This window comes from Myiozetetes cayanensis, unplaced genomic scaffold (genome assembly GCF_022539395.1).
Source record: "Myiozetetes cayanensis isolate MyiCay16 unplaced genomic scaffold, myiCay2020 scf12, whole genome shotgun sequence".
Classification (NCBI taxonomy): domain Eukaryota; kingdom Metazoa; phylum Chordata; class Aves; order Passeriformes; family Tyrannidae; genus Myiozetetes; species Myiozetetes cayanensis.
Window position 1 is genome coordinate 19,507,927 of NW_026086826.1, and position 26,514 is coordinate 19,534,440.

The following is a 26,514-nucleotide window of genomic DNA, read 5'->3' on the forward strand; positions in this document are numbered from 1 at the left end:
TTTGATGCTCATTGTCTGCTACGACCTACTGTGAAAAAAAAGCAAGCTATTGTGGTTTAATTCTGGTCCTTGAAGACGCAGAGAAACCCAGTATAAAGGGCACCTCTACAACTTTTTTTCACTGAAAAACCTTGAAGATAACAAGTTAGTAATTAAAGATGAAATAGATAAAAAATCCCACTGAGGACTCCTGAAGTACTTTCAGGGTGACTTGGTGCTTTTTTGTACCTCAAGTGGCCTGCTTGCACTACAATAAACTCAAAGCATTAAAAAAAAAAATAAAGTGCCCCTTAAAAGTCTCTTTCCACTCTTGCTACCATTACATTTATTTCTTAAATACTGGAAAAACTATATGCAAAATTTTTTTAGCCTCCCAAGTGTTTCTTTCTGTGACTGTTTACCTTAGCAGATAGTGCAGCCTCAACAGGAATGGATTTCTAAACTGAAACCCTTGGTAGTGTGCTCCTGACACCCATACTCTGTGTGTTTCTGGACTATACTTCACAATAATTCTAGTCTGGCAGTGAACTCCCATTAGCTGGTGAGCATTAATAAGAATTCCTGGATTTTCTCTATCAATTTAGTTTCACATGAAAGTGATACTATTCATGAGCTCTGAGAAAGCTCCATGATGTGAATCAAAAGATAGTAAAGGGGAGAGACATCCTCCTCAAGAAGGCCCTGGTGTTTTCAACTAAAACATAACTTATATACACCCTACAAGAACTAGAGAAACATGGATCACCTGAATTTAAATTCAAACACACGCATTTCAGAATACGGATAACTATCACTAAATAAGGTATGTGCTTTTGCCTCACGATCTGTCTTTATGAGGAACTACAACAGGAGTGGCACTGCTACTGTGTGGACATCCTGTCTGGCAAAGTGGGGTGTGTTAAATGTCAGGTATGTTTGTGCTGTCTGTTTTGTGCATGCTCAGAAGAGTTCTGGTTCATTAAACCTGAACTAACTATCTGCTTGAGAGTTGAGTCCAGCCTTAGGGGCTCATCTAACAAAGAATGAAGCTATGACCTTTACATTGAAGAGATTATTCTGGTCTGTGCTTTCTTGATTTTGATTCACCTTTTCTTTTAACATTTCAGGTTCTTCAGATGGGTAAGATGATATCCCTTTTGACTCTCCCTACCAGCTTCTATTCTGTTTCATTCCATTCCCAACTACCTTGTTTAGATGCCTTTTGGGAATATTTATGTACTTCCCAGTGTTACAAACTGAATCACAAATTCAAGTTCTTGTTTTTAAGAATAGATGCTAAAAGGCATTAAGAATTCAATAATTAATTTTAAGAATTCAAGTACCAAGTATTACTTCCACTACTGATACTCTTTGAGGTTTTTCTTTTTATCCTTGTCTAGTGCATTCTAATCTCAGTATGAATTCCTGGAACATAATAGAGTTTCATTGTTGAAATACACAGAATTTCAGCTCCTCCATTATTTTTTTTGTCTAACAAGAATAGCTACTCTGATTGATTTTTTTTTCCTTTACTTCAATAGCACTAAATGAAATAAGTTGTCAACAGTCAAAATCGACACACTTTACATTTGGGAATAACTGTACCATGTTTTGAATACCAGTGCATCCTTGAAGAGCTTCCTTGCATTAAAAATGACAACAGAGAATAGGTAACTTTAAGCATATTCTACTGTTGATCTTAAAATATTGAGAAGGAGTTGCTGTATGAAATAATTTTGCTCAGTTGTACAAAGGGAATACAGCAGTATCGGGTTTGTGTGGCAAGGTTTGGTAGCAGGGTGCTGCAGGAGTGACTTCTGTGAGAAGATGCCAGACACTTCCTCTGTGTGTGACAGAGGCAATGCCAGCTGGCTCTAAGATGGAGCAGCTGCTGGCCATGGCCGAGTCCATCAGCGATGGTGGTGGTGCCTCTGGGATAAGGTATGTAAGAGGCAGGGGAGAAAATGTAGAACAGAAACTGCAGCTGGAGAGAGGAGTGAAGATATGTGAGAGAAACATCTCTGCAGACGGTGAGGTCATGCAGAAGGAGGGGAAGTAGGTGCTCCAGTGACGGGAGCCGAGGTTCCCCTGCAGCCTGTGGTACAGACTGTGGTGAGGCAGCTGTGCCCCCACAGCCCACGGAGGAGACCCACACCAGAGCAGGTGGAGGCCAGGAGGAGGCAGTGACCCCACGGAAAGCCCAGGCTGGAGCAGGCTTCTGGCAGGACCTGTGGACCATGGAGAGAGGAGTCCATGCCAGAGCAGGTTTGCTGGGAGGACTTGTGACCCCACAGGTGACCCACACTGTAGCAGCCTGTTCTGGAAGGACTGAACCCCGTGGAAGGGGCACATGGTGGAGCAGTTTGTGAAGAACTGCAGCCCATGGGAAGGACTCGTGCTGGAGAAGTTCATGGAGAACTGTTTCCCATGGGAGGGACCCCACACTAGAGAAGAGGAAGAGTGCGAGGAGTCCTTCCCATGAGGAGGAAGGAGTGGCAGAGGACAATGTGCAATCAACTGACAGCAACCCCCATTTCCCGTCCCCCTGCACTGCTTGGGGGCAGAATGAAGCAAAAATGAGGAGTTAAATTCAGCCTGGGAAGAAAAGAGGGGTGGGGAGAAGGTGTTCTAAGGTTTAGTTTTTATTTCGCATTATCTATCCTCCAGATTGAAAATAAATTAAACTCATTTTCCCCAAGTTAAATCTGTTTTACCCATGGTGGTAGCAGGTGAGTGATCTCCCTGTCCTGATCTTGATTCACAAGCCTTTCAGTGTATTTGTCTTCTCCTGCCCAGCCGAGGAAGGGAATGATAGAGCAGTTTGATGGGCACATGGCATCCAGTCAAAGTGAACCCACCACAACAGCAGGACTCCATCATTCACCAGCCATAGATTTTTCTGGAATGGAAAACTTCTCTCGTCTCAAAACTAATTTGGTAACTAAGTGGCAAGTATTGAGCAGCAAGTAAATCTACCTATTGGTAGGCTTTAGATACTCTCAACCTTCACATTCTTTGAATGTTTATTAGTATGGATACTGAGTAGAAGTTTGATCTGTCTGCTGTTTTATAGACTGCATTAATGAAAACATCACAGGATGTAGACAGGAAAAAAGGTTACTAGGTAATGTTGCCCGTATTTCCAAAAAATTATTATGTTTACTTACCATTGGGCCAGGTGGACCCTGTGGGCCTTCCCCTCCTTTCAGACCAGCTGGACCCTAAAAAATGTAAAGAAAAAAAAAAAGCTTATCTACTGAACTAGAAAGTTCAAGACTTACTTTTGCAACACATGTAACAGGAAAAATGTAAAAATTCAAAGACAAAAACCTGAATAAATTCCTTTTTTTTTTATATAGTCAATGATACTTAATGTTGGATGCTTGATGTCTGTTTTCCCATTACATTCATTTTTAAGAACAGTAGAAGATTGCATGAAATAAAAGAGTTAATATTTTGTTTCTTGCATTTAGAAATATCATGTCAATTGCTCTAGTGCTTATATTATACCTGAGCACCTGGAAGACCTCTCTCTCCAGGGAAACCACGAAGACCTGCTGGTCCATCCTTCCCAGGAATGCCTTGAGGACCTGGATCACCCTGGGAAACATATTACATTTTGATTTAAAAAACCCTCCACATTTAAAATGCTCATATTAGTTGTTAAATGAGTGATGAAAATGAAATACCACTTTGCAGTTATAGTAAAAAAAAAAAAAAGATTGTGCCTCCACCCATTCACCGGCTAATTCTTTGAAGATTATCAGTACAATAGTCTATGGTAAATTTTATAGCAAACTTTGATACAGTACTAGTTATAGAATACAAACAGTGAAAAACACTAAAACTCATAAAAACAAGTTTAAAGATACATTCAGTAAAAATTTAAGATACCCATTTATATTCAAAGACTGAATAGAATTACACAGTAACTAGATAAGCGATATTTTTCTTGTTCCTTAACGGTAGCCAAAAAGTAAGCAAGGAGTTAAGTTCAGTCGGTGAAATTCTGACTTTTAGTCACTACTACACATCCAACTTTAAATGCCAATGTGCAATTTTCCACCTTGGTGTGAACATGTCATTACTAAGTATTTCATTATTGAATGTGCAGTATGTGCAAAATATGTTTTTAGTTTTTACTACAAAAATATTAATTAATGGCTCAAGAGAATTCTCATTATTTCAATGAAAGCAGACACAATCTTTCAAATCGTTCTGGGTGAAATGTGCCAATCATGATTTTATGCTGTATGTTCAGATTTTATTCTACATGCCTATGTGATGATTTGAAATGTCACACTGTCAGAAGTTTATCTGTCCCTTCCACTTTGTTCCCTCAAAGCCACATCATACCTTAGCACCTTCTTTTCCTGCAGCCCCTGGGAGGCCCTGTTCACCTGGGGGACCAGGAGGGCCTGGATGACCTCTTTCACCAATTGGTCCGGTCTCACCAGTAGGACCCTAAGCAAAATAGTAAAACTTTAGTCACCTGAAGGTATTTAATGTCTTGGGGGGCGTGGGGGGAAGTGGAGAGGAGCAGATTATTAATATCCAGCTGGTAGGAGTATCTGTTACAAAGCAGTATTACCATTGGTTAGCACACATTCCTTACCTTCCCTCCAGGCAAAGCTGACTTACAAAATATCTTTGTCCTATAAAATAAATCTTGCATTGCATTTTGCCTGCAGACACGTCTGTACAGCTTCCAAAGGGTGAAATCCTGACCTTGTTCCTTAAGCACTGAAGCTTTAAAACCCAGCGTGTTTGGGAGAAGGTTACAAAAAGGACACGGGAGAGAAATCCATGTACTATTCTTGTCTTGAAACACTTCTGTACTGTTGTTTTTCTGAATAATATGAATTGTAAGGGAGGAGTGTTGAAAGATCTCTCTTCAGATTCACTAGCAGAAAAGTTTCACTGAGGGAATTACCTAAAAAAAGCTCATGCAATCCAAATGCTTGATTTAGTTGCAAATTACGAAGATTAGATCAAACGAAACTTTGATAATCTCTCCACAAGCTAAAAGTGACTGAAAATTGTCCTCTGACAAAAAAGTCTTTCTAAAATGTTTCACGATAATCTGCCTTCTTGACTTCTGGAAATCACTAAATTCATAATCACATGAAAAAAACACACAAACAAAAACATACATAAAAAAAAAAAGGAAGTGGAAAGTTAACCCCAACATTTTCATATTTTGTTGACTCACTGATGAGTACTAAGTATACCTTTCTAATATTGTAAAGCATATTTTTTGAAAAAGTTAATATAACCATCAATATGGTCCTTCTAATACAACAAAAGACACTGCCTTAGCCATAATGTAACCATTAAACTTGGGTCTCATGGAATTAACTATGAAATTAAATTGTGTACCTGAGGGCCAACAACGCCACCAGGACCAGGAGGACCAGTTTTTCCTTGAAAACCCTGTGAAATAATTATAGAAAATTATGTTACCTTGGACAAGATATAGAAGAGCAAAATTCATATCTGTGCTGATAAGGGGAAATTCCTTCTCTTCTGGAAATAAAAATAAGAAATCCTATTTTCCTGTGTACACTTAGAAATGAAATCATTAATCTCTCTTGTATCTCTCAGTTCCAGTCTCTTTGAGGTGATATAGCTGTAAAAATTCCTGTCAGTTTTACAGATCCCTTGAGGTGAACTTGATTAGGTGAGTTTGAATGCATAAGTGATGCAGCTAAAAGACAGCTGAAAATACATTTTTATATATATACATTACGAATCACAGAGCCAGACTTAAAAATGGTTTTTAAAGAATGACACAGATGGTGAATTAAGTTGGAGGGGCATTAAAGATAAAGCAGAGGTTAGACAGAAAGAAAGTGAAAAGAAATAAAGATCCAGGAAGATGAAGGTTATATAGAAATGGTAAAAAAGGCAGCATGAGTGCTCCAAAAAGAATGAAGCTAATGAGAAATTGATGTGATGACAAAAACCGGGAAGCAGAGAATAGAAAAGAAATGGGTTTGAGACAGTTTTTTAGAACACTGGCAAATTTTACAGAATTTTCATTTTCTAATCAGTGGTTCCAGACTTCAGGCCAAAATTAGTCAATAAACTGAATGACAACCTCACTTTACAATAGCACTGTTTAATGCATCTGTGAAATATGCCTCATTATTTCTTTCAAATACTGGAAGTGTGTTAGGAGAGTTCACTGCTGTACCACATTAGGGTTCTGTGTAGGATTCCCTGTCTAACAGCCCATGTCTGCCTCCTACTCTGCTCACTGTGTAAAAGCTAAGGTGTGATCTGGCCCAAGTTTCTTACAAACACTGGGCCCTTCTCCACATCCCTCTGGGCACAGTCTGACTGTGCCCTATTACATCAGATCCAGTTTCAGCTTTTTTACCTTCCTTACTCTGATTCTCTTCTGGCTGCTAGCCAGATATCATCATGGTTCAGTTTGGCCCAAAACTGTTCTGGGATTCTCTCTGAGACCTATGAAATGATCCAGATTTAAAAAAAAAAAAAAAAAAAAAAAAAAAAAAGACAGAAGTATCCCTTTGTTCTAATGACAGAAAATCAGAACTGCTACAGATGGAACCATTCACATGTCCCTTCCTTTACACAGTCAAAGCTTCCTCTGTAAGCCTATTATAAGGAAAGACAAGGAATGTTGAACATGTTGGTCCAAGTATACAAATACACAGGGCAGGAAACAGTGCTAATGAAAAGCTGCAAAAGAACAAAGTCGTCACTAATGTTTCTCTCACACACACAAAAAAGCCACTATCATTGCAAAGCACTGCTATGCCACAGTGCTACAGTACTAGCAGAAGAAAATAGATTTTCAGAATGATGTGCTACTCCAAGCTCTGTGCTCCTCCTTCCAGCACTGGAAGTGACTCACCAGTCACTAACAGATTTCCAGTGACGCTGGAACCTAAAATACATTCTACATGCTGAGAAAATTCCTCTCTAAATTCATTTATAGCTTTCTCTCCAAGTAAGAATTTTATTTTACTACAGTGGAATATGAGTAAGGTTTTGGTGCTACAAAAATAGTGTTTTTAAAAATAACTCCGTTAAAACTATTACATGTTTTGTGGTTTGGTTTTTTTTTTCCATTTTGATGCCAGAATTTATTCATTGTGATTCTTAGGAGAATTACATAGAATATAGTTTCAAAACGTAAGGGTTTTTTTAATAGTTTAAGTCATCCTTGATCCTACTTTCCAAAGGTCTTGGCTTTTCAGTTTTCTAGATGCTTACCAATAATAAGACTTTTTATTATGTTATTATTTATGATACTTGGCATTCAGTGAGAAAAGAACTGTATAGTAATTGTCTCAAAAATCTTAATTAAAATTGAGATCTAGGTATTGATCTCTTTTACTTCTACTGACTATTTTATCTCATTTGTGATGCTACTAATTGAGCATAGCAAAGAATAACCTCACACTTGTATCATGGAAAAAAAATAAAGCTTTCTCATGCTTAACCTACCAACCACAAGTACAGATATATAACCTCTTAGTGCCAGCCTCTTTCCCTTTTCCCTATTGGCTCTATTTCTTTAGTTTTGATTACATAATCACGCCCTTTTGGGGTTTACAACACTAACACATTTACTTACAGTCTCACCCCGCTGTCCTGGGTGTCCAGGCAAGCCATCTTTTCCAGGAGGCCCCTGAAATTGTAAAATACATAAATCAAAACATTTCTGGAAAAAAGTGTGCAATTAGCTGTAAGGATCTCTGCTCTCTTTTTTTTTTTTTTCCCTGGACTAGTCTTTGGTAAAGCTTAACTGCTGCTATATCAGACAACTAGGATTTTAATAATATTTATTAGGATTTTAATAATATTTTTTCCTTGTGTCCTCCTTGATGTGTGTTAACAACTGCTTAGAGAGTGACTGTTGACAAACATAAACGTGGTCAGAATGGATTTCTGTAAATTCAGAAATCATGGAAAAACCCTATATTTTCCTTCCATTTTTCTTTGGTTAATGACTCAATTAGGACAAAACTAAGCATTACAGTAGTGCTTGATGAAATTTCAGGTTTGGCATTGGAAATAAAAGTACCAAATGCATGGGTGAAGAAAACCACAGGTGGTTTGATGCTTTTGTACTTCACGTGAGCAGCAGCACACCAGAGGAGCAGTAAAGCTAGTTCAGGCAGCAGCTCAAATGCGCTATTACTTCTACACATTTCTGCTACTAATGAATGTCTCCTTCCTCTTCATTCTTTCCTCAAAGAATCAATTGTTAAAACAAAACATACACCAGCAAAGTAGTATTTTGCCTTAACCCGGTGTGTCACCTGCACACTGGATCAGCACACTAGAAGGTTTGCAGTTTGGTGCATTATGCTGAATGTCGTATGAGCCACACCAGTGATCATTTTGAATATGTGAGTTCTTAGCCTCAGAGCTCAACAAGCATATTTGTAATTTATACATAAACCATCCCTTATACAAATTTTTAAATAGTCTCTTCAGGGACACTGTACAGAAATTAATATTCCTGTTGTTGCACATACTTTATTAAAGAGATACTTACTGGAGGTCCCTTTGGTCCAGGGAATCCAACAGGTCCCTGAGGCCCTTGCGGTCCCTGGAAAAAAGGCAACCAAATAAATAAAGTTCTACTCAACTGTTCTCACATCTTGAAGCTTTTTAAAGAAAAACCCTTGTATTTTATTTCTCATTCATGATTTGGCTTGCACGTCTCAAGCCACTCATGGACTGATGGATTATGCCTTGACACTGGATTGAAAACTTTGTTTCAATTATAACAAAGTATGAACTCTGTAGATAATGTCTGGATTTAAGTATAGAGACTCAGCTACACTGTCGTAAATATTGGTAGCAACAATTCTCATGTACAGACATTGGAGGAGATTTCCTGACAGCAATACTACTTGTGTAGGAATGCAGGAAGAAAAGAGGAAAAGTACTTGCATAAACCATGTTTGCATCTGACTCCTAAAACTGTGTGTAACAAAACAGGAACCAACTGTGAGTAAGAAGCATTGTTTTTCTATGTTGCATAAACCATGGGATTGAGTCAATAGTCTGGTCATCTCTTTAACTTTCAGTCAAACATTCATCTTTGACAATTATTAAACCCTGACAATATTTCAAGCCAGTACAACAGTACAAACTTCCAAATAGAATAAGCTTTCCAGAGTTACTTGGGATTAAATACAGAACTTTTGCTATAATGAAAAATAGTTGAAAAATCCCTTAATGCATGAACATTTTATTTTTATAGTTTTGTACATATACATATATACATGGAAAGAGAAAAAATTTCATGCACTATGGTTTTACAAGCTTAAAGATGATCGAGTGACTTAGTGCACTGTATATGTAGCAGTGTACACATACACGTGTATACACAAGTATGTTCACACACATCTGTATACACAGATATTCACACAAAGTACCAGTTTCATAGTACATCACTGTTCCTGAAGTTGTCATCAAAAAAAACAGGGGCCAGCTTTTAAAGTTTATTGTTGATATGTTGAAAGGGACTAGGCCAGTTTATGAAAATAATTTTTGCTGTTGAGTTTTAGTCAAAGTGTAACAATCTCAAAAACTTATTTTACATGGCTCCACAGCAGAGACAGGTACTCTAGTCTTATAGAGCAAGTCTTCATTGTATTCTACCTGGTAACATAATGTGTGGTTTTGCTATGATATCAGCTGTCAAAATATGTTAGAAATGTTGATTTGATGCGAAAGACTTGAAGAAGGAGACCACATCTCCCAAATTACACTACCTGCTCCTCTGATAAAGCTCTGTTTTCCAAGTTCCATGAGCCTCATTCCTTAGAGCCCAGGATCAGTTCCAGAGCACAGCTGCCTCCAGTATTAGGCAAAGCAGTGTGCAAATGTAGCTGTGGGAGAGGATCCCTTGCACCCAACCTGGGAGAATTTGCCCTTAAATGAATCTTATTCCAGGTCAGACTTTTATTATACTGAAATACTAAATCTGAGTCAACTAAGAAGTGCTAGGCCAAGGGAGAAATCTTTGTGATCTTACTGCACTATCCATTAATTTCTTTTCTTCAAAAACAGATGTAACAGATGAACTTTCCTTATTTGCTTCTGGACATAACATAAGGCCTAATGTTTCAAAAAAAAAAAAAAAACAAGGAAGAGCTCTATAGAGGAAAACTAATAAAATTGACTCAACTACTGTACAAAATATACGAATTAAATTGGTCACTCTCCAAAAGTGGGTTATAGGAGCACAAAAATTTTACAGTTAACTGCACCTTCTTTCTCATAAATTTCCACTGTTCTCATGTCTTGAGGCTTTTTAAAGAAAAAACCTTGCATTTTATTTCTCATTCGTGATTTGGCTTGCAGGTCTCAAGCCACTCATGGGCTGATGGATTATGTGAGAAAAAGCATTAGAACACTAACAGCATGCTATCAAAATTACATTTTCTTTTCTGTCTTAAAATTTCATTTTAACAGCAGCTACATGGGATAGATTATTTATTGTTTACATGTCTGGTGCCTGAAATAGTCTCAGAGGAGTAGAAATGACAGTTTTATTTTTTGGCTGACATTCACCCCTATTGGGAATCAAATAAGATACCTCACACTTATATTACACAAGTGATATGAGATGTGGTGCTCTATGATTCTTCATCTCTTTGCTCTTATCAATTTTTCTCCAGGGATCCTTCATCTTGGATTGGTCTGCTCATTGTTTTTTGTATCCCCACAACTTCTCTTCCTCAGAACCTGCTGGAGCTGTCAGCAAACTCCTCTTTCAGAAGGATCTGCTATTCACCTTCTGTAGTCTGTCTCTGATCTTCCTCCTCAGTGCAACACAACCCACATTTCCTTTCTTACACTAAGCCCAATTCTTTCCATCCACCATCCTACTTAATGTGAAAAAAAAGTGACAGTATGGAGTTGGAGAAAATGCTCAATGTTCTCTTCTGAAGAGAACACTGGGACGTGGGAGTGGGCACTGGGAAAAGATCTATAGGTTCCCTGTACGAAAAAGGTTAAGAGTTCAATGAAATATAACCACAAAAGAAAAGTTTGTTAAGCTTTGCAAAAATACTTTGGCAGGAAACTCATCTACTGAAACTGAGCTGGTTTTCAAGTGCTGCTATTACAAATTTGATTTATTAATATTGTTTTTCTATATAGTGCTGTGCAATGAGCTGACTGTATTACTAGATTTGTGTATTGATTGGTAAGATAACAGCAAGCAGAAAATTTTGTTTTGAGAGAACAATAGGTTTTCTGAAGCATGCAGAAAGTAGGTTGAAGGAAATTCTTAGCTGATCAGAACAAAAAAACCAGCTGCTTCAACAAAGAATCTTCTGGAAGTGGCTTGAGTGTTTGTAAATCCAAAAAACAAGCAGTAAGCTGCAGTAAGTGGGGAATTCTGAAGAGCATAATCTGGTGCGTACACCTGTAACTCACACAGATATATATAAAGTGCATGGATATAACACAAAATGTGTATGGGTTCTCTGTGTCCTACACGTACAAAAATGATGGAAGAAGCTTCCAGTAAACTTCAGCCTCCCCATTCATAACTTTGTGAAAAGAATCATCAGAAGCGAGGTTTAGTTAGTTCTGATTACTCTGGTCAAAGAAGCATCAAGATATGAGAAGGAGAACTGAAAATTAAACAACCCTCCCACCCTCAAATCACACTCCTATCTTGTGGGAAAAACAACATCTACAAAACCAGCTTTCACATACCCTTTCACCTGGTGGGCCAGGAGGACCATCATTGCCTGAAGTACCCTGGAAAGGAGAGACAATATGTTCAAAGATTTAGATTTATTTAAAAAAATCAGTCTGTAGCCAATCCATACGGTGTGCTTGACCATTACCTTCGGACCTGGTTTACCAGTGGGACCTCTGGGACCTCTTGAGCCTCTTGGACCCTGTCAATTTAACACAGATGCACCTGATACGTATTGAATACTATAATCAAATAAAATTAAATCTTCACAGTATAGTGAAGGTAATTTATATAGGAAAGCCTCTAAATTGCAAATCAAAAGAACATACTGTTGGTCCTCGCTGTCCTCTGGGGCCTGGTTTGCCATGTAATCCCTAGAGAGAAAAGTCGACAGAAATCATGTTAGCAGACACTCTATTTGTGAGATAAAGTTTTTTTACTGAAGTGGAGGCAGAGTGCAACTCCCATAAGTTTAAAAGTTATTTTATCTTTCACTATCTGGTTTGCATTTCAATTTACAGAATCACGGTCCTTGATAAAATTGATTATCTTTCTGAGTTCACTGGGACTTGTGGCTAAATGTGCTAAATTTGCCTCAGAGTCAGATTCTATCAGAGACATTAGAAGCCTTTAAACTACATTAAAGTAGTAGTGAAGATGGCACACAGCAAGCAGAGTCCCTCTGCAGCAGTCTAAAGGACTTGGCATCGTTTCCAATGTAATAACAGCCTCGAAGACAAAGTTCCCAGGTTCCCATGGACAGCTCCACAGGTTAATAGAGAAAAGAAAGGCAAGCCTCTCTTCATTTAGAACAGAAATGAGGACTGTAATAGCTACCAAAATTACGTGCACTTGCACAGAAATACAGAACTTATCTGAATACTAGCCGTTAATTTTTGGCTTTAATGTATCTCCTGATCATACTCAACAGAATTTTTTCTTTAGGTTTTGCATTAATATGGCTGTGCATTGTAACACAGAGAATCTTAAAATTCAAGAGAGTATTCTTCAGGTAGAAAAAGGAACTTGGTGGTTGGTACTTTCTAATCTCTGAGGTAAACAAAACAGCGACAAAAAATCAGCAGAGACGTTTTAGCATAAAACTTGCCTTTACCAGAAACCAATTAAATGCACACACTTGTTTCCTTGACAGTTGCAGTGCAAGTGCAATTGGATTTCATATATTTAATCTTAAAAGAATGAATGTCTGCTTTATTTTGCCATAAAAATTAAAATGGATTCCTAAGAATAATGATATGCTACTTCAGTTTAAGTTGCTATCACCTATGAATTCTGACTCGTCTCTTAATTTCATCATCTTTCTAACATGCTCTGCTATGTTCAACTGAGCCTTAGAGGCAACAGCACAGTGACTTTTTTCTAATCTATTTTTAATTGTTATAGTTTGAAGAATATACCTAACAGATTTTCCCTCACCTGCTTCCAACAAACAAAGAAGGAAAAGATGTATTTTTACATTTTTTTAATATATGTAATAGTACATATTCTTCATCTTGTCTGGTATATTTTGCTTTTTTAAAGCTAAGCCTATAAAAAAAACTACCTTGTGGCAAATCAGAGTACTTATGAAATACAAGTCGAATTTCCTTGAGGGTAAATTGCATGGTAGCAGGATAATTTGTGGGATACAGGAAAATAGTTCTTGCCAACTCACTCAGCTATACTGTCAAAAAAAAACCCTTCAGCAAAGGTGACTTTTTGTCTCTTTTTAAAATCATATGATTATGGCAGCATATGCAGCAGAAAGCATCCAAGGTCTTGTATATTTAGATTAATACCTTAAAGTATTAAAACAGTGTCTCAGTATGTCCTGTTTTACATAAAGGTCCACCTTAAGTGGACCTAAAACAAAAGCCTTGTTTTATAGTTCTTTAGACAGTATCCTTGGGTTTTGGTGATTTCCCATGGTATTGAGTTTCAAAAGTTAATTGTCATGCAAGAATGAATTATCATACCCTTGCACCTTTCTCTCCATTGGCACCTGGAAATCCTGGGAAACCAGTCGAGCCCTATGTAAGAAAGCAGTGCAAATATCAGAGGATATCAACAGCAAAACAGTAGTAGAGCTAACATTTAATTTACACTTAAAGCACAGCTGCAAAATCATGTACATTGTACATGTCAAACTTGCAAGTTTGATGGCACTCATGAAAGCTGTAAATAAACTCACCATAATGCTTCAAGTCCAGAATGCATTAAAAAAAAAGAATCAATATATAGAATGGACATTATTTTTCATCTTATTAGACAATAAGAGATCTATTAAATCTGCACAATTTTTTAAAGTAGAGAAGTAATAATTAGTAACATCTCACTAGAAATAACTGTATCATAATGCAGACAAACAAACAAGGCCTTGTTGCATCACAGTATAATAATTTTTTAAAAACATAACTTAATTAAAAAAATTGTAGGGTTTTGCCACATTCTCTATTCACTGAGCTGTAAATTAATTACTTCAGATGCTTTATTAATTATAAACTGACCACTGGACAGTTTTGTTTAACTGATACATACAATTTATGCATAAGCAGAATTTTATTTGTGAGAGTATCTGACTTGAAACTGCTCCCAACTTTATTCCTCCTTCCTCCTTTTTTATTCCCCTTTCCGTCTGCTAACTGCCCAGCCTAATCTGAACAGTACTATTTTCTTATTTATTTCTGGTAAACAGGTTCAGTGGGACAGCAGACCTTTTACCTGCCAAGGTGTTAATTTGTCATAAGGGACTTCAGGTCAAAGAGGTGATAGACATGATAAAATACACTTTTAACTGACTGGAGATGAAAATCAAGAGAGTGTTTGGTTTCATCAGCCATTAAAACTTACTAGCCAGACCCCCTACTGTGATAATGCACCTCTGTCTGTGCAGATCACTGTTAGTATTTTAGTGACAAATAAAATGCAAATAACAAAACTTAAAATATAATTTCTTGGTGCTTTTCTTTGAAACGTTAGAATTATTTTTTTCATTTTTTTTTCTCTTGTTCTTACTTATGTCTTTCCTCTAATGAAACTTGTTCCACACAATAATTCCCATTGTCCATAAAAGAGTTAGGGACAGTACAACTTCACAAACACAGATTCTAAAGACACCCTGACTGATATTGACTGGTGGGAGAAAAGTAAAATCTTTCTTCCTTTATTTTCCTTTTCTTTTTCTTCCCTTTTCTTTTTGTTCTCTTTCTTGCCTTTCATTTCTTCACCAGTTATAACTGAATAAAACTGAAAATTCTAGTCTGTGAAGCCCAAGCACGTTCTTTAAAATTAAAAGGCCGGTTAGAAACCAGACTCAAATGATGGCACATTAATAGGCACGGCTTGGTTGTAAATATGTACAGTACTTTTGCAATTGTGCTAATCAAGAGGCACTGGATTGGAGAAAAAAAAAAGGCATAGTGAAAATTATCAGCAAATGGCAGTACTTTAAGAACAATTCTCAGAGGAAAAATCATGAAATGCAAGTAAGTATCAGCAAAAAGAATGGTGTGAACCTTCTCGACAATACTGGGACAAGATTTCCTATTTGCTTTGCACAACTAATGTACTTTTGTGCTGCTTTTTTTCTCACTCCCTTGTGTTAATTTGAATTGGACTGTGAACAAGTTTCCAAAGAAGTCTCCAGTGAGTTCTGTTTTGTAGCTGTCATTATTCTTTCTTGGAAATTTAAGCAACAAATTAGAAGAGTGAACAGTGAACACAGCTTGAGAGCTATTTTCAATTTTAATGTGATAAAAATTTATTACAAGGAAATTCTTGACCAAGTCTTTGTTGCAAAAAGAATCAATCAACTTTTAGTTGAAATGTTATATAATTTTTGGTTATTAGAACGGAATAATGTAAGAACTCTGATTTGACTTATTTGACACAGTCTGGAGGTGCAATGTCTCCCTAATGGTCTCCTCTACACAAGGAAATGTCTGTAGAACTATGCTTTTATTTCATTTCTTTTTTCTTGTTAATCTCAGAAAAGAGAGCTTACAATTAAATTGGCATGCCCATTTCCTAAAGTTGTGTTAGAATGACCTTGATAGAAATATATTTCATAAAAATGTTTTAAAAATAAAACCCTTCACTTAAACCAGAAGCTCCCAGCATGGTTTTCTATTGCAATCCAAATGTAAAAGATGGCTGAAGGATAGGGGTAGGCATGGGTTTTGTCACATTTGTCTTAAAAGCAGCTAAAGGAAAACCTGATGAAAATAGCAAATTATATGTTTCAAAGAAAAATGGCTTATTCTATGGAAAAAGCAGTAATGACACAAATGGAATCCTTGTACCACACTGAAAATTCCCATCACTATCAGCATCCATTTAGTGGTCAATATAGCACTTATTCTCTTTCAAGCATATCAGCAACTCCTTTATTTTCTAGTTGTTTACTGCATGCCAGTTTCTGATGCTTCCACAAAAACACAAGTCACAAGAGCATGAGAACATGGCAAAGGGTTGAAGGCAGCCTACCTAAGAAGAGGAAACCTAGTGCTCCATAAAGAGCCTAACATAGGGATTCCCAAGTTATTAAAGATTTTACTTCAAAATATGACTGTCAAGAAAGAAAATGAGAAAAATGGCCCTTTCTTTGAAGTCCACACCCTGCTACTGCAAACAAATAAAATAACTAATGTCAAAGCACACAATATACAGCTCATTTACTGCTCACCTTTGGACCTTGTCTTCCTGGATATCCTGGCAATCCAGGTACACCAAGCTTACCCTGCAGTAAGAAGGCAGTGTTAAATTTTAATTCATCCTCCTTAGTGGTTCAGCCAACTTCTATACAAAATAATTTTTTCACAACATGGAGTGATGATACTCCATGGAATATAATCTTCAATTAAATCAATTTCTCATTTTTAAAATTAATCACCAGTGAGCTCAGTTCCCCAAACTTAAATAAAAACCCCCTCCAGTGAATGAATCCAGAGAAATCAATGCCTCAGTGTTTTCTTTTTTACCCCATGAAGTGCTGTGCATTGTTGTGGGGCTGATGTCATTAAACAATTAATATTCTTTAAGAAATCAGGCTGTTAATAAGCTTAAGTGAGAAGAAATTCTTTTCAGCTTATACTGTGTGATGGTTGACTTTCCATGAATAGGCATACAAAGAATCAGTGTTTTCCTTGAATAGTTCCAAACAGACTGATAAATCACACCCCAATGACCATTTGCTGACAATAGATTTGTCAACAAATATTAAAAACTTGTTATGTTCAGAAAGGACTGATCAACACTGACATCAACCATTCTCAGAAAAAAAAATACAGTACCTACTCCACTGAGTTGGTCTCTTTAGAGCTCTAGAGGATGAGTGATGGTTTGCCACTTTCAAAGGCAAGGGAAAGCAGTTTCAGACTTTGAAAGATGGGAACTCTGGGGAAGAATTTGTCTATTTTCCAGACTATCACGTTTTGGAGAAGATCTCAATAGAAAAGATATGACTATAAAGTATCATAAGGTACCCGCAGTAACCTTTGGTAATGAAAAATAGGAAGGAGAGACGGGTATGGGGGAGGAAATTCACCAAAAAACATCTGTCGGTAAAAAATGCAACACATGAAAAAACATGGTTTATATTATCATATTCTTGCATGTGTCTGGTGAGACATTGTGAAAATAATTATAATGCTGCCAGTTTTGTGCCCCACTGAAACAAGCTGTTTGCATTGCAGTGATTTAAATGTTTTGTGGCATGACAGCTCATCAAACTCTTGTCAAATTCAGTGAAAGTTTTATCCCTGACTTTATGATTAAGCAAGCCCAGTTGCCTAGGTTTTGAGTGTGGATACAGATAGGGTTTTTAATTATAAACTCTTTTCTGATCTGTTCCCCATTTTTTTGGAACCCTACTTGGGATTTCCTTAACCAAGCAGATTCAGCCTTAGACCTACTTGGAAAATAGTTTTCTTATCATGGAATCAGTTGAACATAGTGAACAAGAGACTAGTCTGGTAATTTAATGATTTCATTACAAGAGTAGTACCTTTGCATTAAATACTTCATCGTATTTAGAGAACAGGACATGTATAAGTGGTTTTATAGACTTTCCTAATATTGTGAGGAGGTCTAAGAGTTCTCAAAGATTATTTTAGTTTTTGAACTAAAATAAATATCACAGGACCAACACCACAGAATTCCTCTCTGCCCCACTCTGATCTGGCCAAGTATCCATAGAATATCCACAGAACATGTCTGAATTCTAATGGGCAAGATAAGGCAGAAATATTTGTAGAAAAGGAAAAACTGTAGGTCTAAAATTCCAAGGCCAGTTAATGGTGTTAGCAACACCAACAGTTTTTTTTCAAATGTCTTCTGATATTTAGAGCTTCAGATTCTGGACTTGTGAGACTGTTAAGAGTCCCAGATATGTCACAGTGAAGAAAAACTGCTAGAAAATATGAACCTATATTAACACTGAGTAATCTGAATATGAAGAATTAAAAATAACTCAAATTCATATTTGGAAATTACCAACTATTAAGGAAAAAAAGGTTTTGGTTTGTTTTGATCTGGTTTACTTTATTGTGAGGGTTTTTTTCCTTAGGTTATAAAGATTTGAAAAAAATGGACTATTTCCTAGATGTCCAGAATGAATTATTCTGTATATATCATAACAACATTAACAATTTTTACAGGATTCCAAATATTCTTACATTTTTGTTAGTCAGGAATATGGAAAATAACCACTGTCATGAAACATATAGTTCTTTCTGGAGAATAGAAATACATTGTGGGTGAAGACAATATGACTCTTATTATACTGGATTGTTTTGTTGACTTACTTAGTTAAAACACAGTACACTGGCTTTCTGGTGTGAACTCAGCTTGCATTCATGTGAGAGAATAATTCTGAGTTTCTCTTTTTCTGTGTTTTTTGATTTGTGACCTAATGAATCAATTCAATGACCTTGCAAAATTGTAGAAAACATTAATTAATAAATAATTTCCAATAGTTAAGTAAATCTTTTTTTGTAATGAGTGAACTGAGTCTTTAAATATATATTTTGAATTTATACTTTTGAATATATACTTTTCTAAGAGTTTATGAATGACATTATGCTCAGATTACAACCCTAACATCTTTCTGAAGTCCTACTAATGATGCAGTTGCAAAATATGCTTGTTTTTGACAAGAAGAGAGTTTGTTCCCAAGTTTGTTGAACACATCTTTTTCTTCCTGACAAAACTCTTAGCTGTGAACCTTGTTACCTTTTTAATATTTCAGTCTATACTTTCAAAGAGTGTATATAGATAAAGATAGAATAATTAATTATCATGTCAGATGGAATGTTGCTGGAAAATACTAACTGTTCCTAATTCAGAGACAGTGGAACTGAGAATGAAATATAAAATGCCTCTATTGTCCCATGTTTTTCAAGACAGAACTAGAATTAATTCCATAGTTCATCAAAAAAATGAAATCAGCATCTTTTCACTTTGGTGAAATGTAGTACCTACATTTCTGAACCATAATTTTTGTTTAATTTTATTTTATATTATCATTCTCTCCCAGATATTCAAATTACCAGTGCTGAAATCACCTTTCCCTTGTGGTGCTGCCATGCAGTGAAATACAGTACCCACCCGCCATTCCTCAGCCTCCTTTCCATCCTCTGTATCAAACTCAAGTGGCTTTTGTCGAGCTCAGGATTCTACAGAGATCTGTACCTGTCTCTGTGCTTGTTCTGTCTTGTATTTCATGTCACCATCCTTTTTTGTCAGTCCTCCATTTTAACAGTCCCTTTTTCCCTTTTACCAACACTACTTTGGATTTTTCATTCAGGATATGTCTTCTGATTAAAACAATCTTCAAATCACAATTTGTCATAAAACGTCTCAATATTAATTCACTCTCCAGCAGCACCTTTATTCTCTTTTGTGCCCAGCTGTTGTCTTTTGCATTGTGTTTTCCCCAGCTGGCATGCACTGTATGTAATTTGGGATAAGAATGCAGTTGCCTTACGTACTGGTGAAGTACTATAATGCCCTTTCGTTTACTTCCAAAATAATGATTCCCAATACTTGTTCAAATGTGAACTCCAGTGGTCTGTTGTAGTAGTGTCTCATAAAAACTACCAGGTAGCTAAAGATTCTGCAGATATGGAGACTTCTTTTTTTAGTGATGAAGATTATGGTTTCCACCTATGTTATGAGGCAATGACATGTTTATGTTGACTTTTGGCAACTGACCTTTTCCCCAGCTGGACCAGCAGCACCTGGATCCCCAGATGGACCCGCTCGACCTTTTGGACCTTCTGGACCATCTTCTCCTCGTGGACCTGGCTGACCAATTTCTCCCTAAAATAGATTGCCTTATAAATATGGAACAATTGCCTTCGTCCATATATTAGACAGATTACCTACAACTATTGAAAGTAACTTTTCAGTTAATCTAAATAGAGATTAGAATCATAGAATAGTTTGGGTTGGAAGGAACCTTTAAAGGTCATCTGTTCTTCCTGCAATGCACAAGGACATCTTCAACTAGATCAGGTTGCTCAAAGCCCTGCCCAATTTCCTATTAGGAAAATACTACTACTTATGTTCATCATATAAATGTAAATACAAAATACATACAGATTAGATGCTGAATATTACTTTCACAAGTGTAAGAGCCTAGTTGTCTTGCCTGAAGACAGTTGCATTTGGAAACTGTGTAATCTTATTTTTCCTTTCCTAAATTCTTGTGAAGACACACTGTCAGTCCACAGAAAGAAACCCGTCTTGTAAGTACTTATGTGGATACCATCTTCACAGTTATTTATGTATACAGACAACAGATACAGGCCAGGAGCCTCTAAGGAGTTTTTTTTAAAACCTCCACAACACTTCCTCTGAAAGGATGTAATCAGCCATTGGGCTAAATAAACATTTTGGCAGAGATTTGCAAGATGCTGGGTTGGAATAGAAATATCTTTATCCTAGATAGATAAATTGTCCTCAGGCAAATACTGGAGATCTTGGAATCTGGAAAAGGAGTTTCCCTAGGAAGAAGCTTAGTGAAAAGTATATTCAAGGCTGACGTTCACTTCCTCTTTATAACTGTGCCATTGTTGATTCACAAGAACCACATCTCTGCCTCAAATTTCTGCATGCACAGGGAATAAAAATAATTTAAGCTACTAGCCTTTATTTTATTTTTTGTTGAAATAAATTTTTTTACTTTAGTGATTCTTTCAAAATAATAACACTTAAACTTTTAAGAACATATGGGCTATGAATAAATGCTTACCCGGTCACCTTTAAGACCCATGTCACCTTTAAATCCTGGAAAACCATCTTCACCCTAAAAAAGGCAGAAATTAATTTAAAGACTTCTAAGTAATAAGAGGAATTTTTTTCTGCAAAAAGAATAAGAAAATATGTTCACTACAGATTAAAATAACGTGCATAAAGCGAGAACTTCAGACAAGAAAATCTGACTATTACTATCTTATAGAAAATATATCAGTGCACTATACAAAATGACTTTTTAGTATGAAAGTTCTTAATAACAGCTGTTGAAAAATCTATTTAAATACAAAACCAATGTAAATTTTCTGTTTTAATATGATTTATCTTGCAAAGTCCTTTCTTAACTCCTAAGTTGTTTTTGATTATCACTCTTTTTAATATGGTCATCTATTCAATTAAACAAAAATTGGTGGTAAATTATTCGGTGTTATTCTTTTTGATAGCAGAAGTTCCCTTTTTCTTTTAAACTAGTGTCTTGATAGAATCATGAAAGGAAATCAAAAAGTTGACTAGTTCTGACATCTCAATGAATTGAAAAAAATCCCCGATGTAATAATGCTCATAACTTAAAATAAGTAAACATCTCCGTCAGTTGTTTGATGTCCAGCAATACTCAGCCCTGCCTACTCTCATTGGCTGAAGTGGTTGAAAGGAAGTAGGAAAAAAATGGACATTAAGACTGAATCCATGTACAGTGGCAAAACATGTGCACATTAATGTTATTCCTATAAGAATTACTTATTTACTGCCTACAGATTCTAGCAGAGACTTTACTCTCTGCAATTTAATAGGTCTCCATGCTGAAGTACAAGCAGATAGTACTCAGATGAGTTTCATTTACACCTGCATGAGTTAGTTCAGATACAAACAGAAATCTCCCATGTGTTCACTGGAGTTATGTCTTGCTCCAGCATAAAAGGATCAGTTTTTGGTTCTCTCTTTCTTAGACTAACTCATCATAAAACTAGTGTTCCAATATCCAGACAACCAAGATTATTGACTCAGTTTTCATCTGATGCTTAGTTATAACCTGGCAGCAAAGGTCTTTGTCAATGAATAAACACATCGTAAAATGTTCTACTATGATACCATTAGGTTTTTTGTATGCTGAAGTAATATTGCTGACTTAGAATCTGAGTAATATTTGGACTGTCAGTAAGGCCAAGAAGGAGTGATAATGTACTCCACACTACTGAAAAAAAAAACCAAGAAGGCTTTGTATTTCATGCTCACTTTAAAAAAAGAAGTCTGTGTTTTGCATTCCTGGGCCCACAAAAGCTTTTTCTCCCTGATCAGCAACTGAGATGGACTGCAAGGCTAAAGCCCCTTTGAATTTGTTTGGAAGTTGTCATACTGCAAGCAACATATAACCCTAAAAAGGGTGATATAAACAGGTGTTTCTATCTATTCTCAAAGCAGGTGTGCCATGCTTTCTAGATGATGAAACAAAGTTTTATATGGTCATCTTCTGTTGCTTAACTTAAAATTTTAAGGTGTCCTTTCTTAAAATTTAGAAAGAGGTGAAAAAGGCAGAGTGCAGAATACATTAAAAAAGCTTCAGTTGTAACAGTCACTCAGTTATGGCCATGGACAGTAATAATTACATGAGAACACTCTGCAATATATCAGCAAGGACTGACCACGTGCCAACTACCGACCAAATGGCTGCCAAATGAACTGAAACGCTTCTTCAGCTTTCACAGTGAGGTTCCAGCTACTGAGATCTACAAGAGCTTGATTTTATTCCATGTAGGAGGAGAGAGCTGAATGCTCTATTTCCTCTTCTGCTGTTAACAAAAAATAAAATAGCTAAAGAGTTCTAGTTACATTTACTGGTCTGTACAGAGAAAGGCCTCCTCTGATATCCCTGGGACCATCTCAGATCTACAGAGGTTTTCCTGAATGGTAAGTTTATTTATTTTGGTCTCTTGCAGTGCTTTCCCCCATGTAATGGCATCTGAATAATTTCAGTCAAAAAAGCCCTGTGTAACACACCCTTAAAGCACTAAGAGGACAAACTATGAAATATCTTTGTGTGACCTTTCAAGGTATTTAGTAGAGTTCACTGTCTTACTGCAACTGTGAGATCAATTTTTAGGAACACAGAAGTATTGTGGATATTATGCTAATCAGCACTCACTGATACACACAGATGTATACACATACACATCTTAAGCATATTTATATGCAAGTCTTGTATTTTATCTGAGCTGCATATTAATCACTCAACAAGACACCAGAAAAATCTGGGGGTTTGAACTGTCCAGTCTCCACAGGTATTAAACACACTCCTTTTCAGGTTAAATTTAATGAGCAGCTCTAGAACGAGCATGCAGAGTAGACAAACTGTGGTTTAGGAAGGCTCAAAAATATCCAGCAGCTCTTGGCACCTGAGACAAGTGCTGAAATCAAGACTTTTTGGCAAGACTGACTCTTCTGCTTGAGAAACATCTATAAATATATACATTAGCCACCAGAGCCACAAGGCTGAATTTGCCTGTGTGGTCAGGTTTGCTATCTGTCTCTTATTTTGAATGCTGAGGGAAGTATGAATTTAAATCAACACTGGCTGCAGTTTCAGCCACTGCAGACCATCAGTACTCAGTATAGTTCACAGTAGCTGGTGTTTGCTCTAATAAGAGCTTTACACACAAAATTAATGGTATGAACATAAGAGCTTTCTTCACATTCATATCCATGTATCTGACTGGGGTTGTCCATCACTTTGACAAAGCCAAAGATTTGGAACAAAAGTACCTTGAACCTAGAAAGCCATTGCACTAAGTACATAAGTATAAACTAAGTACATAAAAAATACAAATCGATCTCATGGCTATATCAAAACAGATAAAATAACTGTATTGTCACCACAAAATTTTCTCATGCACAAGTTTCTCAGTATCCACTATAGCTATCTACCAACAAGAGAAGGAATGTCCAATTCTCTGCCTAAGGGCACCTTAGACAGAAGTTACTTCAACTGGTGTGAAGAGGATTCAAACCCATTTTAACAACTGAAGGTTTTATTTTCAGTCTGTACCAGCGTAAATAACCATGGAGGTCACTGATTTAGCAATTGGGCTTTGTATGTCCTTAGGGAAAGGCAAAAATAAACCCACTGCTGCAAGATAAAGCACACTGCAGTGAAGGAGACAGAAGATGTTGCAGTGAAAAAAGGAAAAGAATTAACTGCAGTCAGATTTACCTTTTCACCTTTGGATCCCTTGAGTCCCCGGACACCATCAGCACCCTAAAGGAAGAAGTATAAAGAATTACTCACATGCACATATTCAAAGGAGTGGGGCAAGGAATCCAATAACTAAATCTTACCTTTACACCACGAGGACCTGGATAGCCAATTGGACCCTGAGGACCTGGAGGGCCCTAAAATATATTGGAGTAAAGAATCTTTGTTTGTATAGTCCTTGGTTAGCAAGCAGTTCTCTTCTGAATCTAATCCTTATTCTTTCACTATAATGCAGCAGTCTTGTGTGAAACAGCAAAATAACCCTGGGCTGCCTGCCACTAAGAAAAGTTAAGACATCACAAAGCACCCTTCAATGTCACTATGAACTATTAATAGAATTATGAACTTGGATCTACTTGTATATTTGAGAAGCATCTATCCACAATATAAACTATCTGAAACAATGGTAATTGTAAAAAGTAACAAACAAATTGAAACAAAAAAAGATGTGAATTAGAAACTAGTGGGGAAAATTTATCTTAATTATGATGATGACATAAGTCAAAAGTAGAGATCAAAATAATGGGGAAAATAAAAATTATAGTTTAAAAAAAGAAAAAGAGAGATTCCAAGCCTGAAAGCTAAAAGGCACATGGTGCTATCAACACTGACTGGTGCCTAAAGAAACTGAGTTCTGTGAACAGTGGAAACAAGGAAGCCTGGAAACATATCTCTGTGTGAGGCTGAGCTGCTCTGTTGATTTGTCAATGTCTGAGATGGACAGATAACAAAATCTTTCACTAATGGGGACATTGATAGTGTCTTTTTCCTCATTCCAATGTGCCTTTTCATAAAACCTATTAACACCTCTGAGAAGCTGAATTTACTATCAAATTTGGTTGAAATTGATCAGTAAATTCAAAAGACTTAAGGAACAATTGACAGATGTTCATACACCTGTACTTTCAATAAATGCTCATTGTAAACTCTATTTTCTTAAGAGATCAGGATAAAATGTAAAAGCCTCTAACAAATAACAACATTTTGGACAAATATAATATGCTGATGTCAGTGGTATTGTACTTTCTGAAATGTCCTATTATTTCATTCATCCTGTCAATTCATTCATCCAGAATACAACCTTTTATCACTGCCCCTTGATATCAATGCTGACATTACAGCACTGATGTCAGGTGCTACAATGAGTGCTATTCTGGATAAATAAGGGTCAATACTGAGCAAGCAGAAAGATTTAAAGAGCCCCATGTCCCTCCAGGGCTTCATAAGGAAAAAAAGAATTACACTGACACTGAGCTGAGGGTGACCTAAAAAATGCAAGGTCTCTGCATGTATTTATACATTTTCATAAAAGCAGGTTCTGAAGAACTCTTGTGGGTACTCCATACAACAGAATTGAAGATTCAAAATATCTGCAAGTTATTTACATGAAATGTATGCACCTATTATTGGTTGCCACTCTGCCAACTCCAAAATGAGTTTTACTTTAAAAAAGTAACCTTCATATTATTTACAATGTCTATAATATTTCAAATACAATAAATATGTTTGTCTGCATACAGATGCTTTGAGTGTGCCATGGGTTTTCTATTATCTTCTTAAGTAGTTCTTGGAGCACCAAATGTGTCATACAGCTGAAAAACAGCCAAAAGTTTTCTTGAAATCTATATAAATAGATGGAAAAGTTTTAAAACTCACCAGTGCACCTTTATCCCCAGACTGACCCTCTTTGCCAGGATGACCCTGATTTAGGAGAAATGTATTTGATTTGAAAAATACTAGTTTTTCAGTAGTGACTTTTTATTATAAAAATACAATTATTTAAACATTTGCATTTCAGGACATTAATCACATTTCTTCTGTATTAGAAGAGACACACAAAATGTTGAGGAAAAATTTACTTTTAATACCGATTTAGTTTACATAACAAAGGAAAGGCTGAACAACAGTTACATTCATGTCAATAATTTCAAGATATCAACATCATCCCTTCTGTTTAGTTAATGTTTCAGCTGTAAGATGCTTTCAATGCAAGAGATTCTCAACTTTGATTTTTGTAAGAAGAGTGACTTATATTGCAGCATGAAGACATTTCTAAAATTATTTTTAAAATTACAGAATTTATCACAGGAGTCAGTAGAAGGCTGATCTAGTTTCATCGTTCTATGTCTTTGTTCTAAACGGTGATTTGCTTTTAAAATAAAATAAAATAAAATTTAAATCTTAGACTTTCTTCTATATCACTGACATTAACACTGCAGCACTCAAAACATTAGCCTATTCACCCTTTTTCTTTCTTACAAAATTTGCAAATTTTGCAAATTCTGAAAAATTTAAAGGCCATTTAATGAAGCTAAAGATTAATAGA

General features: G+C 36.3%; 1 protein-coding gene across 7 annotated transcripts in view; it reads right to left on the minus strand.

The window, feature by feature from the left end:
• Positions 1-26,514, minus strand: part of COL11A1 (collagen type XI alpha 1 chain) — a 131,622-nt gene that overhangs the window by 41,034 nt on the left and 64,074 nt on the right. For all 7 annotated transcript variants that reach the window (XM_050306663.1, XM_050306667.1, XM_050306664.1 and 4 more), the window contains 16 exons: positions 25,845-25,889; positions 24,272-24,325; positions 24,147-24,191; positions 20,940-20,993; positions 19,898-20,005; positions 16,371-16,424; positions 13,663-13,716; positions 12,016-12,060; positions 11,835-11,888; positions 11,701-11,745; positions 8,516-8,569; positions 7,589-7,642; positions 5,359-5,412; positions 4,336-4,443; positions 3,490-3,579; positions 3,147-3,200 (listed from right to left, as the gene is read on the minus strand). In XM_050306663.1, coding sequence (XP_050162620.1) covers positions 3,147-3,200; positions 3,490-3,579; positions 4,336-4,443; positions 5,359-5,412; positions 7,589-7,642; positions 8,516-8,569; positions 11,701-11,745; positions 11,835-11,888; positions 12,016-12,060; positions 13,663-13,716; positions 16,371-16,424; positions 19,898-20,005; positions 20,940-20,993; positions 24,147-24,191; positions 24,272-24,325; positions 25,845-25,889 — 972 coding nt within the window. The remainder of the gene's footprint in view (positions 1-3,146; positions 3,201-3,489; positions 3,580-4,335; positions 4,444-5,358; positions 5,413-7,588; positions 7,643-8,515; positions 8,570-11,700; positions 11,746-11,834; positions 11,889-12,015; positions 12,061-13,662; positions 13,717-16,370; positions 16,425-19,897; positions 20,006-20,939; positions 20,994-24,146; positions 24,192-24,271; positions 24,326-25,844; positions 25,890-26,514) is intronic.